The following is a 14480-nucleotide window of genomic DNA, read 5'->3' as shown; positions in this document are numbered from 1 at the left end:
TGTGCTTCATTTTTCTGGGGCATACATGTACTCCAATTGAAAATATAGTGTTGTATTACTACAACCAACTGCTTAAGGACCTAACATACCTTGTGTTTCACATCTGGTTAATAATCTTCTGTCAACTCAATTGGAATTAACATAACTTATGTGGGGCACAGATGCTGTTAAGCATTCTGGAACCTGTGTTGTATACCTATTTATGTGACCTGTTGTCAGAGAGAACAAAATAAAACCCAGATTTTAAAAAGGTAGTATGAATCTGGCTTCTTGTATATCGTGAGAACATCTGTATGTGAACATTTTTACAGAATTAATTACTTATTAATGTGCTGTGACATCAAATGGTGTAATATTTGGAATCAATAATTTGCTTTCACTGACTTAAAGAATTATTTTGGAAGAGAAAGCTAATGCATTGCTCCCCCCTCTCAGGAATAACTAAATGTGAGTGAAAGTTTGCTGCCTGTTTGGGGGGCAGGGGGAGAGGTGTGCAATCCACTAATAGCCAGAGAAGCTGGCCATTTATTCCAGTTTTATGTTTAAATGCTTGTCCATTATGCTATAATGTGTTTTCTTATAGGCAGTAAAGGCCTCTCTTGGTTGTTAATCAGCAGCTGTCTGAGGTTTTTTTTTTCTTGCAGTGCTGCTACTGATGTCACTTCCCCCTTGGCAGCATTTCTACAGCTTTTCTGCTGCTTCTGAGATTGGTCACGGGGAGGGGAGAGAGAGAGACAGGCAGGCAGGCAGGCAAGCAGAGTGAGTTCATACCGAGTCCTGGGACCCTGTTTACTTAACATTCCCAGCCAAGGAAGCCCTGGTTTAAATAGGATTGTGGATGCAGCCTGCCCATATCAGATGAGGAAATGATGATTGTGGGATTTTAGAAATTCTTTTGTTTAAAGCCTTAGTGTGGATTATGAGAATGCAGAATGCCTTTCCTTTTGGGCTTGCGGCAGGTAACTGGTTTTTCGTTTGTGTGTGTGTTTTTTTTAATTCGTCTGGGTAGAGAAAGAGAGCAAGGTTTTGCTGTTTTTTAAAATATACCCTTGCCTTATCAAAAAAACCCATTCAAACGAAATCAACCCAGATGTTCTCCCTGTTGTATGTGTTTGAGAAGAGAAGTATTTTTTTCTCAGTATGGGAGCCAGCTCCAAATAGAGGCACAAAACTGTCTTCCCCAACATTCTGTCTGTTCTTCTGTGCCTTTTGCTTCTGAGATTCCAGTGTGGAAATGTATGTGCTTTTGAACTACCAGGCTCATTTTGGAGAAGGTTGTGTGTTTGTTTGAATGGCTTCAGACAGTGTTCTGCTTTTAAAGCACAAAAAGAAAGCAACCTATAAAACAAACCTCAGCTATTGTCTGTTCAGAAAGTAGTGCAGTTAAGAATGTTTGAAATTTGTGTTGACCTGCCGAAATACTGCTAACTTTCAGCTGCTGATATAGAGTGGAATTAGGAACAGGAGAAACTGACCTGGCTGGCAGAAGACAGGGTCAGCTTGTTACACAGACTCTAAAACCTAGTGCAGAATCTGTGGCATCATTGCTTGTACCTACCGTCTGATTTACCTGATTTACTATCTGATTTCCAGATTATGCAAGAAATAGCTAGTGAACCTTTACAGTTATTTGGGTATATTAATGTTAAATGTTTGAACCATCCAAAAATTATGGATGTGTGTGTTTGAGTTGTGTCATTTAATGCATCCAGTAAATTTAAATTCAAATAAACATTGTTTGTGAAAAATGAAGAAGTATTGTCTTTATGCAATCTGTAATCAGATTTTTGCCATAATTCTAACATATCTTGTTGTAAAATGTTTGAAGTTGACATTGGTAGCTACCAACATTTTTGTGGTAGCCAGAATAAACTTAAGTAGATTTCAGGTTATTCGTGATGTGCTAATTAAAATTAAAATTGCAGTATTGTTATAGTTTTACTGGAGGGGATGACTGGTTGTGGTGAAATGGATTAGTTACAGAACAATTCCAGTTTTGAGTCATACCAAGTTGAGGCTCCTGTTCTGAATGGCACAGCAAAACAAAGAAAGATACATATAATCTGTCCTAAACAACCAAAACATTCAAAATGACTATACCTGGGCTATAGTAATATTCAATATAACCTTAAGTATAACGCAATATGCGTTATGGCCATTTAACATCTCAGTACAAGCAAGTATAATTTCAACAATAGAAACAGTTTACACAGAACAATGTAAACACGTGAGTAGACCATTGAGCATAGGAGATCTGGTGTCTCTCAAACCAATGTAGCCCAGACAGTCCACCTAGTTGTTTTGTTGCCTGTTTCATGGAGTTACTGAATCCACTTCTTCAGCAGAAGTTTTAAAGTCTTGCCCACATTCTTACAGGAATACCATTCTCTTAAATATGTTTCATGTTCATGATAAACTCATTCGCAATGAGGGTGTCCCATCAGCACAAGGCTAAGTATAATAGCACTTTTCTGAGCCTTGTTGAAGTTAGTTCAAAAAAGGCAGTTGTGCAACTTGGGAAATACTTTAAATTCATGCACATCTCCCTTAAAGGAAACTTGTTGTCCAGTCTGAGTTGCTCTTGTTTTAGCTGCTCTCAAGCTGTTGTTTACAGAATAGTGAAGTCTCAGATGAGATAATCTGATGTCTTAAACCAGCGTGCTTGATATTCCTGTGGGTGGTTTTCCTTACTTGCCTTCTCATCCACACTGTGCAATGTCTGCTCTTAGCTGTTGTTAATAGGATTGCATCCTCCTTTTCCACAGCCCACCTATATTTGCCATCTTTCCTAGAAGAAAAAAATATTTCTCCCTTTTCCATGCATTAAATATGTGCAAACAGTTAAAATAGCCGTTGCCTAACACTGAAGTTGAACTAGGGGGTGAAGCAGCCAGGTGGCTTGTTGGGCCAGCTTAAACAGGTGAAATGACACCTCTGGCTCCTGTCCTCCCCTCCAGGCTCCAGCTTCCATTGCCTCAATCTTAAAATTGCATACCTTGTACTTAAGTAATTGAACGGCTTCCTTTTTTATCCTTATGATATAATTTAAAATCTTATTAAAAGATCTGTCAAAACAAACCTGTTTTGTACAGTATTTTTTTCTGACTTAAGAACCAAACATCACAAATTGGTTTGGTATTGTCTGCTAGAATTGCTAGAATTACTAGGTTTGTCCAATAGACACAATTTTACACTGGTTAACCATTGTAAATACTACACACTGTGTATTTACATGTAGAAGTTTAGTGCTACAGTATTAAAGCGTCTGGTTTTTCTGCTTTAAAATAATTACTTTTGCTGGCATTTTACAATTACAAAAAACTGGATTATATGTGTGTGACTGGCTAACCCATCTATCGGGTAGGAAGCAGTTTTACCAGATGTCACCTTTGGAAGTCTAACTGAAAACACCTGTAGTTAAATTGTTTTCTGATATTCTGTTTCCTAAAGTGATGACAAAATGTAATTCAGAATGAGCTACAGAACTTTTTAATGGTGTCGCAGTGAAAGTAATATCATAGGTACTTCAGTTACAAAGCCGTGATGCATACGAATTGATGAAATATCTATACAAAACATCTATGCTTAAGTTGAATTAAAGTATTCTGCAAAGGAATAGCCAGTGTGATGTAGTATACTGCAGAGAGCCAACATGGTATAGTGGGTTGAATGTCATACTACAAGCTGAGAGGCCATGGTTCCAATCCCAACTATGTCCTGGAAGCTTGTTGAATGACCTTGGGCCAGTGACACATTCTGAGCCTAACCTACCACACAGGATAACATGAAGAGAACAGTGGGAGTTACTTTGAGTCTCAGATGGGGAGAAAGATGTGGGGTATAAAGGAAGTAAATTAAATGTAAAAAGAAGATTAAAAACTGAAGCGAGCAAAGGACTTCCTGTTACTCAACTGGATCTTCAGGGTTCTTCTAGGAAGTGTTGTTGTCTTAGTAGTTATTTTATTCCAATAACTGAAGGCCTGGCAGTTAGTTATGGAACTTCCTCCCAAGGAAGACAGCCGGAGGTTGACCTTAAAATTTGTTTCAAAGGGCAATGTAAGGAAACACTAACTTGGGCAAATATTTTTGGACTGATGCTGGCAATTTATCATTGTTCCATAACATTGTTGATAATTTGTTTTTATATAGTTCATAGGGTATCAAACTGTATTTTTATGAACTTGTTATGAACAGTCTCGAGCTTGAAAGAAAAATCAAACTACATTTCAACAGTGGCTATGTCCATGCAATATGGGTCAGGTGGAGACACTCGATCATACCCTCTTTCATTGTGTAAGGTTTGCAAAAATCAGAATGTCACAATCTGCACTTATCCCATTTCTGTATAACAATCTAACTGATGCTCTTAAGATACCTATGCTTTTGAACAACATGGATCCCACAGTGTGTGAGAATGTAGCAAAATTTCTGCTAACAATAATAGACGTAAGTCTAGATGAATACCAACCAATGTCTATGTATTATGACCACATATAGCCAGCAGTAATTTTTCTAGCTTCTGTCAGTATCCGATGACGTTTAAGTGAGTTAACTTAGCTGAAGGAATGTCCTATAGTTACAGAAGGACCATGTATATATTTTAGTATTTAGTATTTTAGTACCAGTGTCTATAATTGTGAGCAATAATGGGCAAATTTTGTATGCTGATTTTGTATGTTTATTTTATGCCAATAAAGGCTTGTGATGATACATTTCAACAGTAAATACAACAAGCAGGAAGGTTGGTTAATATCAGTATTAGAGGTTTGGTAGAAATGTGGTGTTACAGTGTACACACAGTGCATTCACAATTGATATTTTAATTGTGATCTGGGGGAGTTTAGTTGACACTAGCCAACTCATGTCCCATTGTGTGTGTTTAGGATTCAAATACCAACCTTACAGTACTGTTTTATGCAAAACTACTCTGGATTAACTCAGTTTAGACTGGAATAATTCTATGTTGGGTTGCACTGAAAATATATTCCAGTCAACGTTTTAACCTTTCTCTCATTTTCAGGCCCTCAGGCACTTCTTTGGGTTACCTAGCCCACAGCCTTCCCAATTTTCCTTGCATAGCCCACCCCACTGCATTGAAGCAGCACCACAGATCTCCTCAAGTCCCTTTGTAGTAGCTGTTCATGATAATACTTTTCCAGACCACTAATGCTCTGTCCTTTCCAGGCAAATTCTCCAAATTTTGCTCTTTACCTAGTGCTTTGTCGCAAAAATCTTTCTCATCCATTTACTCCACATCTTCCCCTCCACCTCCTTTTTCTTCTCCTGCCCGACTGACTTTCATGTACCTGTTTATAAAAAAGACTTTACTGCCATTAGCACAGTATTTATGCTGATCCCTGCTGCTGTTAACATGGACAATAACTGAAACAATGGTCTTTTTAACATTTATGTTGATTTTTATGGTACTTAAACCAATGGGATGTGGTACTCTGAATTCATAGGCTGTGACATTTGCATAACATGTATTTTAAAAGTGTTCCTGGAATGACTAGCTCTAATTACTGTAACTTCTCAGTAAATAAAATGGATTCTATATTTTGAAGTTACTGTTCTTCTGTGCAGATAGCAGCACCACGATGGTTTATTGTATAGCAAAGCATAATTTGGGAAGTTTACCCAAAGACATTTATAATTTTCTAATAGCATGCCTCTGGAAGACCTGGGTGAAAGGCCACCACAATGTATTTTGAAATATTTTTGATTTTTTAAACTACAAGCCACTAGCAAACATGGCTATTTTCCTGGAAAACATGCCAAATGATAGAAACTTGCCTACTGAATGCATGTTCAGTGGCAGTCCGAAGTTTCATAATAAACTGACCCTTTGGAGTTACATGGAGTTGTACTTTGGAAGGTGAAGGGAAACGCAGTATATTTCTACTTTTCATAAACTCTCCTGTTTTCCTCCCACCGCCACTAGCTGATTCTACTGGTTGGTTTGAAAAGTGCTTTGTCATACAGTGTTGGCAGATGTTCAGGGTTGGCCTGAGTAATATAGACTGCCTTGCTCATTGTCCTAACACTTTGTAATAAGAAAAAGACCTACAGCTATATGTGGTAGCTCATGGGCCACAAATAATCCAGATACACCTTTACTCTCAGTTGAAAAATAATAGTTGCAAATGTAGGGGTTTTTTTTACTGCCTTTCCAATTGGCGACCAGGGTGTCTATAGAATATTTTTTTCCCAGTAGCGGGGAGCCCTCTCATGTTTCTTGAAATCTGGCTACCCTGCTTTGGAGATTGCTCAAACCTCTATTAAAGTCCACGTGGTTTCTTGTTATGGCTGAAATGGAGGAGTGTCCCTTTTGCTGTGTAAGAGGATGCATGAGATAGTTTCTAAAAGGGGAAATGTCTTGGTGCTTTTGATGTGGGTTGTTTGAAAATGGAGCCAAATGTCTGGCTTTTTGTAGAGGGTGCTAACTCCAATTGGGGTAATGTGTGTTGGTAGGAATGTTAATACTGGTGCTTATGTCTCTGGATCTGAAAATAGAATACTTCTCCTTTAAGAAAAAAAAGTATAGCTGAATTTTGTGATGTGTTATTACTGTTAGGTGTTCAGGAGAAATAAAGAAAAAGCATGTTTGGTGTGTTTCAAAATATACAGTTTGGGAGGCACAAGATTTTCTAATGAATTTTGCAACTGGAATTGCTAATGTTATTAATAACACACCTAAGGTGTTTTGCCTGCCTTGTTGAGCACTCAAGTATATTTAAACGTTTTAATAATATCAAAATGCAAACCTGTTCTTCTGCCTCCTGGTGAAATATAGCATAGGGTCTGAGAACCAGTTCAAATGTTGCCTTGGCCATAAACTCACTTGGATCACAATGAGAACCATTGGCACCTGTTCTTAGAAGAAAGAATTAATGTTTGAGCTTTTTAAAATATTAAAGCCATCCTTATTTCACTGCTGCCCATCTTAAATAGTTGTCATTTGTGCTACCCTGTAACTCTGCAGTCACTTCCCTATGGGTGTCTTTAAAGCATCGAACACATGAGTATCTAAGGATTCTTATTCCTGTCCATATTCTCTTAGGCTGGGACAATAGTAAAATTTGAGCTCTTCAGAATTTGGTCTCTTCTCTTCCCCCTACCTCCACACTGCAATCTAAGTTCCTGCAGCACCACTTGCTCACATGAATCCATCTAACTTCTCACTCATGCTTCAGTGTGGTGACTTTCTGGATTTTTATTGCAGTTTTTGTTTTTGCTGTTGCTGCAGTAAAAAGGATCGTATACATAAATGGTTTTGTGGAAATAGCACTGCCACCATCCTGGTCTTCTTGTATTGTACTTTCACTTAGATCAGAGGTCTGTTTGGCTGTTCCTATAGTCCAGCGTTGTTGTTTTTTTCAAGGCTGTAAGACAAGACTCCGAAAACTGCTAGAACAGCCTTAGCCATGAATTCCATCCTGGGTGGAGTGGGGGTGGCAGGGTGTAATTTACCATTGGGTGACCTCATGTCATAGTTGTTTTCCATCTTTTAGCTGTCCAAAGGGTTGGCCTTCAGGGAGGATTACATGATGATAAAGTAGAGCTGATCTGGCTTTTGGCCTGGAATACAGGAATATTCCAGGAAGACATTTTATTGGAAAGCTTATTTTATTTTAAAATGTACTACTGCTAATTAGGCAAGAATCACTTCATAGTGGGATTATATAGCATTAAATATTACTTTGATCTAAATGAGCTCTACTTTATTATTATTTTTAATTCTAAGAATACTAGACATGAACAAAAAAGAGAAAACAGTGGAAATGTATTCCAAACACCCATCATGAATTGATCACAAAATTTAGTATCTCAAGGTACTAAAGAAAAAATCTATCTTTTCTTCCATGTTTTGTTCCATATTATTTGTTCATGTGAGCAAGCTCAAAATGTTTATTATAATCCTAACACTAGTACTTGTGGGAAAACTCTGAGAATGTAATTGTTCTGTACGCCCTAATAAATGCTGACAGTGGGCCAGGAACAAATCCTAAACACATCCTCTGGATATTATAGTCTTAATGTTGTTAGGTTACATTTTCAGTTGACACTTATAGAGTGTTTTTTTTGGCTGTGTGATGTTATAACGAGACGTCCCCTTTGTCTCCTCAGCAAGAGGGAGAGACGGTGTGCCTCTCACACACACAAGCATCTGCCAACTGCCTATGCCCTGTGAAAAAAAATATCCTCCAAAATCTCTAACGGAACAGCACTGGCTGAGCAACTTTTTATTGTCAGAACAAAAATTCTAGTAACATGGGGAAGATGTTTAAGAGTTCGAAGTTCTCTTTCCGTTTTCCCAGATATATTTTTTCTAACAGGCCATCTAAATAGTTTTTAGGTGCTCTTTCGAAATGAAAACTAAAATAACCTGCTGGCCTTCTGTCACAAACTAAATAAAGAAATGGCATTAGAGGCTTGTAAAGTTGAAACCAGAAACTGAAAAAAATTATTTACAGGAACGAGTTTAAAAGAGTTAAACTAGCAAATGATTTTTTTGGGGGGGGGGGTACCAAAGAAGCTGGTTTTAGAGAGGTTACTTACTATGTACAATATTTTAATAACTTTTTCAGTTGATACCAATTACAGACAGTTTTGTGCCTTTCTGAGGATTCAGTCACTTTGATACTAGACAAAATAAATGTGTTACTTCAGTATAGTTGTTAATGGAGTTCTGTTTCACCATCTAGCCCTTTTTCTAAAAATCTTACTTTTTACACTCAAGTAAGCATCACACACATAGTTTTCTTTGGACACTAACACTAAGACAAACTCTTCCTTAGACTGTCTCTCTCACACATGGTGCTTATCATAGAAGGATGGCTGCTCTCGAGGAAGCTCCAATCTTCTTTATATAACTCAGAAGCTTCCCTTCTGCATATCTGAGTGGGGTTCTTTTCAGAGGAAAAAAAATACCCAAGCCACCAATGTGATTAATCACTGTTACTGTGTTATGTTTAACTCCAGGAATTCTGGTAGATTCCTTTACTGAACTCTGCCCTTCGTGGCACTTAATAGCACAGCCCACTCTGAAATGGATACTCTGAACTGGCCCTTCACTTACAGAGAACAGAGCTACCTTAGAACTACCGTTCACTCTGGCTCTCACATCAGAGCTCTTACTTTTTTTTTCAGAACTCCCTGTCCTCAGGCCTTATAATGCTGTGCAGCTCTCACAGCCAGTCCTGTGGAGTTCTAAATTAACCCTTTGGGCTCTGAACATTCCATTGACTGTATAAGCCTAAATGTATGTTTACATTGCAAATGTCATTAGGGAAGTAAAGACTAAAAGAGGTGTTGAGTCTTTCTAATTCTGGGCCAGCCTTGTAAATAAGGATTAGCTGCTTTTCATGTAGGCAACAGGCTACTTATGATTGTGAGTAAGTATTTAAACTCTGAGTTAATGCATATCTTTCCGACAGTTTGAGGCTTATTGAATGTTTAAAGTGCCTGGGCCTTCCTCATGCTTTAAAGTACAATGTTACTAACTTATTTCTCTTTTACATTTTAGGATAAAGAAACCTGCATAGGAATCCACAATCAAAGTTATATCTGTGAAACAGGCCATTGCTGTGGACAGTCCCAGTGCTGCAATTATTATTATGAGCTCTGGTGTAAGTCTTGCTTTCAAAATAGATTCTTTTTGTAATCTAAATCATGGCCATTTCAGCTTGAGACTGTTCTTTTCTTTTTCAATTTTAGGCTAGATGTTGTTATTTAGCTTCAGGTATATGAAGTAGAATGTAGAAATCAATCTGTGTTACATATCAAATAACAAACTGCTTAGCAGGTGACTTTTACTGGGGAAAGAACAGGGGAGAATATCCCTGTTGAGTCTTCTGATTACTCAGCAACTTCCATGCTGTCAACCATGGAACCTTTCTGGGCCAGTCTAGACCAGAAATAGGGGCACTACTACTCCACTCCATGAGAATTTTCCTTTGGAGTGCTGTGAAATGCTTTCGTGTCTCCCATGTTACTTAATAAGTACATGAAATGCCTGGAAGACATTAAATAAGGTTTTGAAGTTGAAGAATAAGAGTTTGGATTTATATCCCGCCTTTCTCTCCTGTAAGGAGTCTCAAAGGGGTATGCAAACTGCTTCCCTTCCTCTCCTCACAACAGACACCTTGTGAGGTAGGTGGGACTGAGAGTTCTGAGAGAGCTGTGACTAACCCAAAGGCACCCAGTAAGCTTCATGTGTAGGAGTTTGGAAACAAATTCAGCTCACCAGATAAGAGTCTGCCGTTCATGTGGAGGAGTGGGGAATCAAACCAGGTTCTCCAGATTAGAGTCCACACTCTTAATCACTACACCATGTTGACTCCATATGCTGGAGACACATTTGAAATAATCTTTATCTAGATTAGTACATTCTACTCTGTTTTTGAAGGGTTTCTGCATCAAATATGTGAAGATGCTTAGAGGAGGAAAATTTGTCTCTGCAAACATGCGATTTTAGTTGTTGTGGATATGTATATTGAACAGTTTTATTATATTGATGGCATTGTATGTTTTGCATTATGGGATATCCTTTGTAAACATACGTCATTAGCTGATATGAAGTTTTAATGAACATTTGGGCAAGTGGGGACCAGCTAAGTACTGGGCAGAGTAAGAGAAATAAATATACAGTGGGGAAATTATTATTTTTTTAATTAAAAGTTTTTCTTAACTTGAAAATTTTAAAGCACTATGTTTAAAAATTCTATGAATAATCATTATCATGTAGTGAGACCAATGTCTGTTCAAATAGAGTCCAAAACGCTCCTTCATTTCCAGAGTAAGTTTGTGTAAAAAGGTTAAATAGTATAGAATAATGGGGCTGTGCATTTATCAGCTGTTACGAAAGGGCACAAAAGAGTTCACAATGGGTCAGGTTTTAAGGCAAGCATACTAACTCTGCCATATCCCAATCCATTTGTCCATGACTAACTAGTTTTGGTAGAATATACAACTGAATGAGGATGTCATGCTTTTGCACTGCATTGTTTTCGTCGAAATGCACATCTTCTGCCATGATCTGCCTAGTCACATGTTACCACATGTGATCAGAACTACATTAGAGCAGGAGTTTTACCCATGGGAGACCATGAACCTGTCAGTGTAGCATAGCATTGTATCAACATTTACCTGCTTTTTTCCTTCCCATATGTTCTGAGCCAGGGCAAATCCAGGCTTACATCAGCTCTCATTGCTTCATAATGCAACCCAATCTGACTGTTGGGAATCATGATGTCAGCTCATTCACAATGTGAATCCTGACTGGCTGGGATAACACAATGATGACACCCCAAATATTATTCACCTGCAGCAGTGTATTAAGATTTTGCAGGCATGAAATCAAGGAAATGGAAGGCCTTTAAAAAATGGAGATTTTTTTTTTGGGGGGGGGGGGGTAAAATGCAAAAAAGAACTGTTTTGTTTTATAATGACAGCAGCTAGAATTGTACTTGCAGCAAAATGAAAAACCAAGAGGAAAACAAATTAACTGAATTTGTTGTAATGAATAAGACACCAATCAAATAATTTCAAGATTAGAAAGCATATTTCAATGACCACAAAACCCGCAACAACCACTTTCTTCCTGTTTGGGAACAAACATGACGTGTGCAAAACACTTTAATCCTTTCTATAGATATCTATCACTGCCACCAGGAATTTAATTCCAAACCCCTTTGTAGTTTCTCCTAAAGTAGTGTATCCGAGCTATAAATCAGTTTTGAAGGGTTATGGGGTCCTGACAGTGGCGTACCTGCAATGGAGACATGGGGAGTCAAATGTCCTTGGGCGCCCCCTTGTGAGGGCGCAAGAAATGCAGGTCCCTTTGTGGGGTTTTTGTATTTTTAGTGTTTTTTTCTTTTTGGCCTGCAGGGGATGCAGTTTTTAGGCTAGCAACACCAAAATTTCAGGGATTTTTCGGGAGACTGTCCTGATGATATCACCCAGGTTTGGTGAGGTTTGGTTCATGGGGTCCAAAGTTATGGACTCCCAAAGTGGCTGCCCCATCCCCCACTGTTTTCAATGAGAGCTAATAGGAGATGGGGGCTACACCTTTGAGGGTCCATAACTTTGGACCCCCTGAACCGAACTTCACCAAACCTGGGTGGTATCATCAGGAGGGTCTCCTGAAGATACTCTGAAATTTTGATGCTGCTATCTTGATAATTGTACCCCTGACAGTAGGCAACCCCCAGATTTCCCCAGATTCTCCTTTTAAATTCACCCCCTTCAGCATGAATTTAAAGGGAGAATCTGAGGTCCCCAGTTTAAACATTGAAAGTGATGCTGTTTCAGGGTGGGGGATAATCCACCCCCAAACAGCATCACTTTCAATATTGTTTTAACTGCGGACCCCAGATTCTCCCTTTAAGGTGGATTTAAAAGGAGAATCTGGGCTCCCTAGTTTAAACACCATTGACAGTGATGCTGTTTGGGGGTGGATTCCAGCATCACAACAGCTGCTCTTGGGGGGGTGGGCAGGCGCAAAACTCAGATTTTGTACCGGACTCCATTTTCCCTAAGTGCGCCTCTGGGTCATGAGGAAGTTACTAGTGTAAGATCCAAGGTTAATCGAACAAATTAAAATTTTATTTATATAATTTCTTTAACTTAAAGGTTACAATAAATAATTTACAAAGAATAAAACAATCTGAGGCAGTAACTTCTGGCTAAGGTGACTTTCAAATTACATCAATCCACACTTGTTTGCATCTCTGAGACCGTATTAGGATTTCATTCCATTTCTAGTCTCTCAATGTTCTGCCTATTTCTTTGGGCAGTTCTAAATTTCATATAGCATTAGGCCATTAACATCACTAAGGTCCCTTCTCACTATAAGTTTAGCACAAATAGCCTCCCTCTCTCTCTCTCTCTTTCTCTCTCTCTCTTTCTTGGTATAGAACCCTTCACAGACTCTCTCAGGTATCAATTAATCACGACCCTCTCATCCCCCTTTCTCCCCACCTTCCTTCTACCTCTCATGTTAAAGAAGCACACACAACATTTTGAATTGTTACACCTATTATTTATGTTCTTAAAAAGATGAGTTAAGAAGGAGGTTATTGAAATGAAATATATAAACTAGTAATACTAATGAAATCCTATATTGATAAGGGGTTTAAAGGGAAGAATACATATATAACATTTATATATATTATGAATAGATAATAACTATGTGGTCTCAAGGATGAATATGTGAGAAATATTTTTAGAAACTTAAAATAATGACCAACCAGTTTGAGGGTCCCCTGTCATGAGGGGCTTTAGAAGTAAGCACTAGCATCTTAAATTGGACCTGGAAATCAATATCTGACCAGTGAAGAAACTCCAGGAACAACGTAATGTGGTTCTGAAAGTCAACCCTGATAATAAACAGGTTGCTGCATTTCCCACAAGTGGGAGTTTCTGATTCTATTAAAGATTCAGTTAAAGATTAAAGTGATGTGAGCATCACATTTTCATTAGGAAAGGGAGGAATCATGGAGCCTGTTCACATCATTGGCATCTTGAAAAAGTTTTCGTACATCTATTTTCCTGATATTCTAGTTTATGACATAAAGGAAGGCTGATTTTCTCCCCTGAAGAAGCATTAAAAATGGCGTTTCCCAGGTGCCAGTCTGAAGTGGCACAGTGCAGAACTTTGTTCTGGATAGAGTCAGTTGGCAAACAGTTTTGACCACAGACCATTTTACATAGGTGGGGAGAGAAAATGTCGTTTCTTTTGCCTTTCCTTTCCCTGCTGCTCTTCAGCGATACTATTTGTCTTCTTTCTCCCCCATACCCACCACAAACCAAGTACTGCAGAATCCCTGACTCCAGGAAACACTCTCCCTTTGTGTACAGGAGGACAGGTGGCTGTGTCAGTGTGGCATGGAACACATACCACTGTTGTGGTGATGGCACTGCCATCTGCAACTTTAGAGTTTTAGTACTTAGTGGTTTTCAGATGGCCTGCAGTCTCACACAAGATTCCATTGCACAAGAACGCTGTGCTTATTTCAAACAAAATCTGGGCAGAAAAATGAGCCCAAGACAATGTTTTTGATAATTATGAAAGCATATGCTTGGTGGAGCATCTGGGATTCTTTTCAGGAGTAAAGGCTGGGTAAACATGTTTTTAACACAGGAAAATAGCTGCTTGCAGACATTAGCATGTCTCTTTCCATACAGCAATTCATGTTAAGTAACAGAAAAGAAATTTAACGCTTTATCATAGATCATGCTTTTCAACTTAATTGCATTTATTCTTATACCGTAGTGGCTTATACAAGAGGTCCATAGTTTAAAATGAAAATAGGATCTAACGTTGCTAAACATGACATGAAATACAGTCTCATATTTTGGCTGGTGGAAATTGTTCCTGTTGATAGGATCTCTCTTCTCTTTGCTTGAGAGTTGAATCAATTTGATTTAAAAGGTGAAAGTAGAGTTCTAGAAGTTGCTGGATATTCTGTAATTTCTTC

The 14480-nt window shown here is 38.4% G+C and overlaps 1 protein-coding gene across 3 annotated transcripts in view; it reads left to right on the top strand.

Moving 5' to 3' along the window:
* The window catches only part of WBP1L (WW domain binding protein 1 like), a 60041-nt gene that overhangs the window by 31823 nt on the left and 13738 nt on the right, over positions 1-14480 (top strand). For 2 of the 3 annotated variants that reach the window (XM_048506219.1, XM_048506218.1), the window contains exon 2: positions 9527-9629. In XM_048506219.1, coding sequence (XP_048362176.1) covers positions 9527-9629 — 103 coding nt within the window. Of the gene's footprint in view, positions 1-759; positions 960-9526; positions 9630-14480 lie in introns of those variants that run through there. The other variant, XM_048506220.1, reaches the window with a different exon arrangement.

The sequence above is a fragment of the Sphaerodactylus townsendi genome, linkage group LG08 (genome assembly GCF_021028975.2).
Source record: "Sphaerodactylus townsendi isolate TG3544 linkage group LG08, MPM_Stown_v2.3, whole genome shotgun sequence".
NCBI classification, from domain to species: domain Eukaryota; kingdom Metazoa; phylum Chordata; class Lepidosauria; order Squamata; family Sphaerodactylidae; genus Sphaerodactylus; species Sphaerodactylus townsendi.
This window is presented reverse-complemented; position numbering and strand designations above follow the sequence as displayed.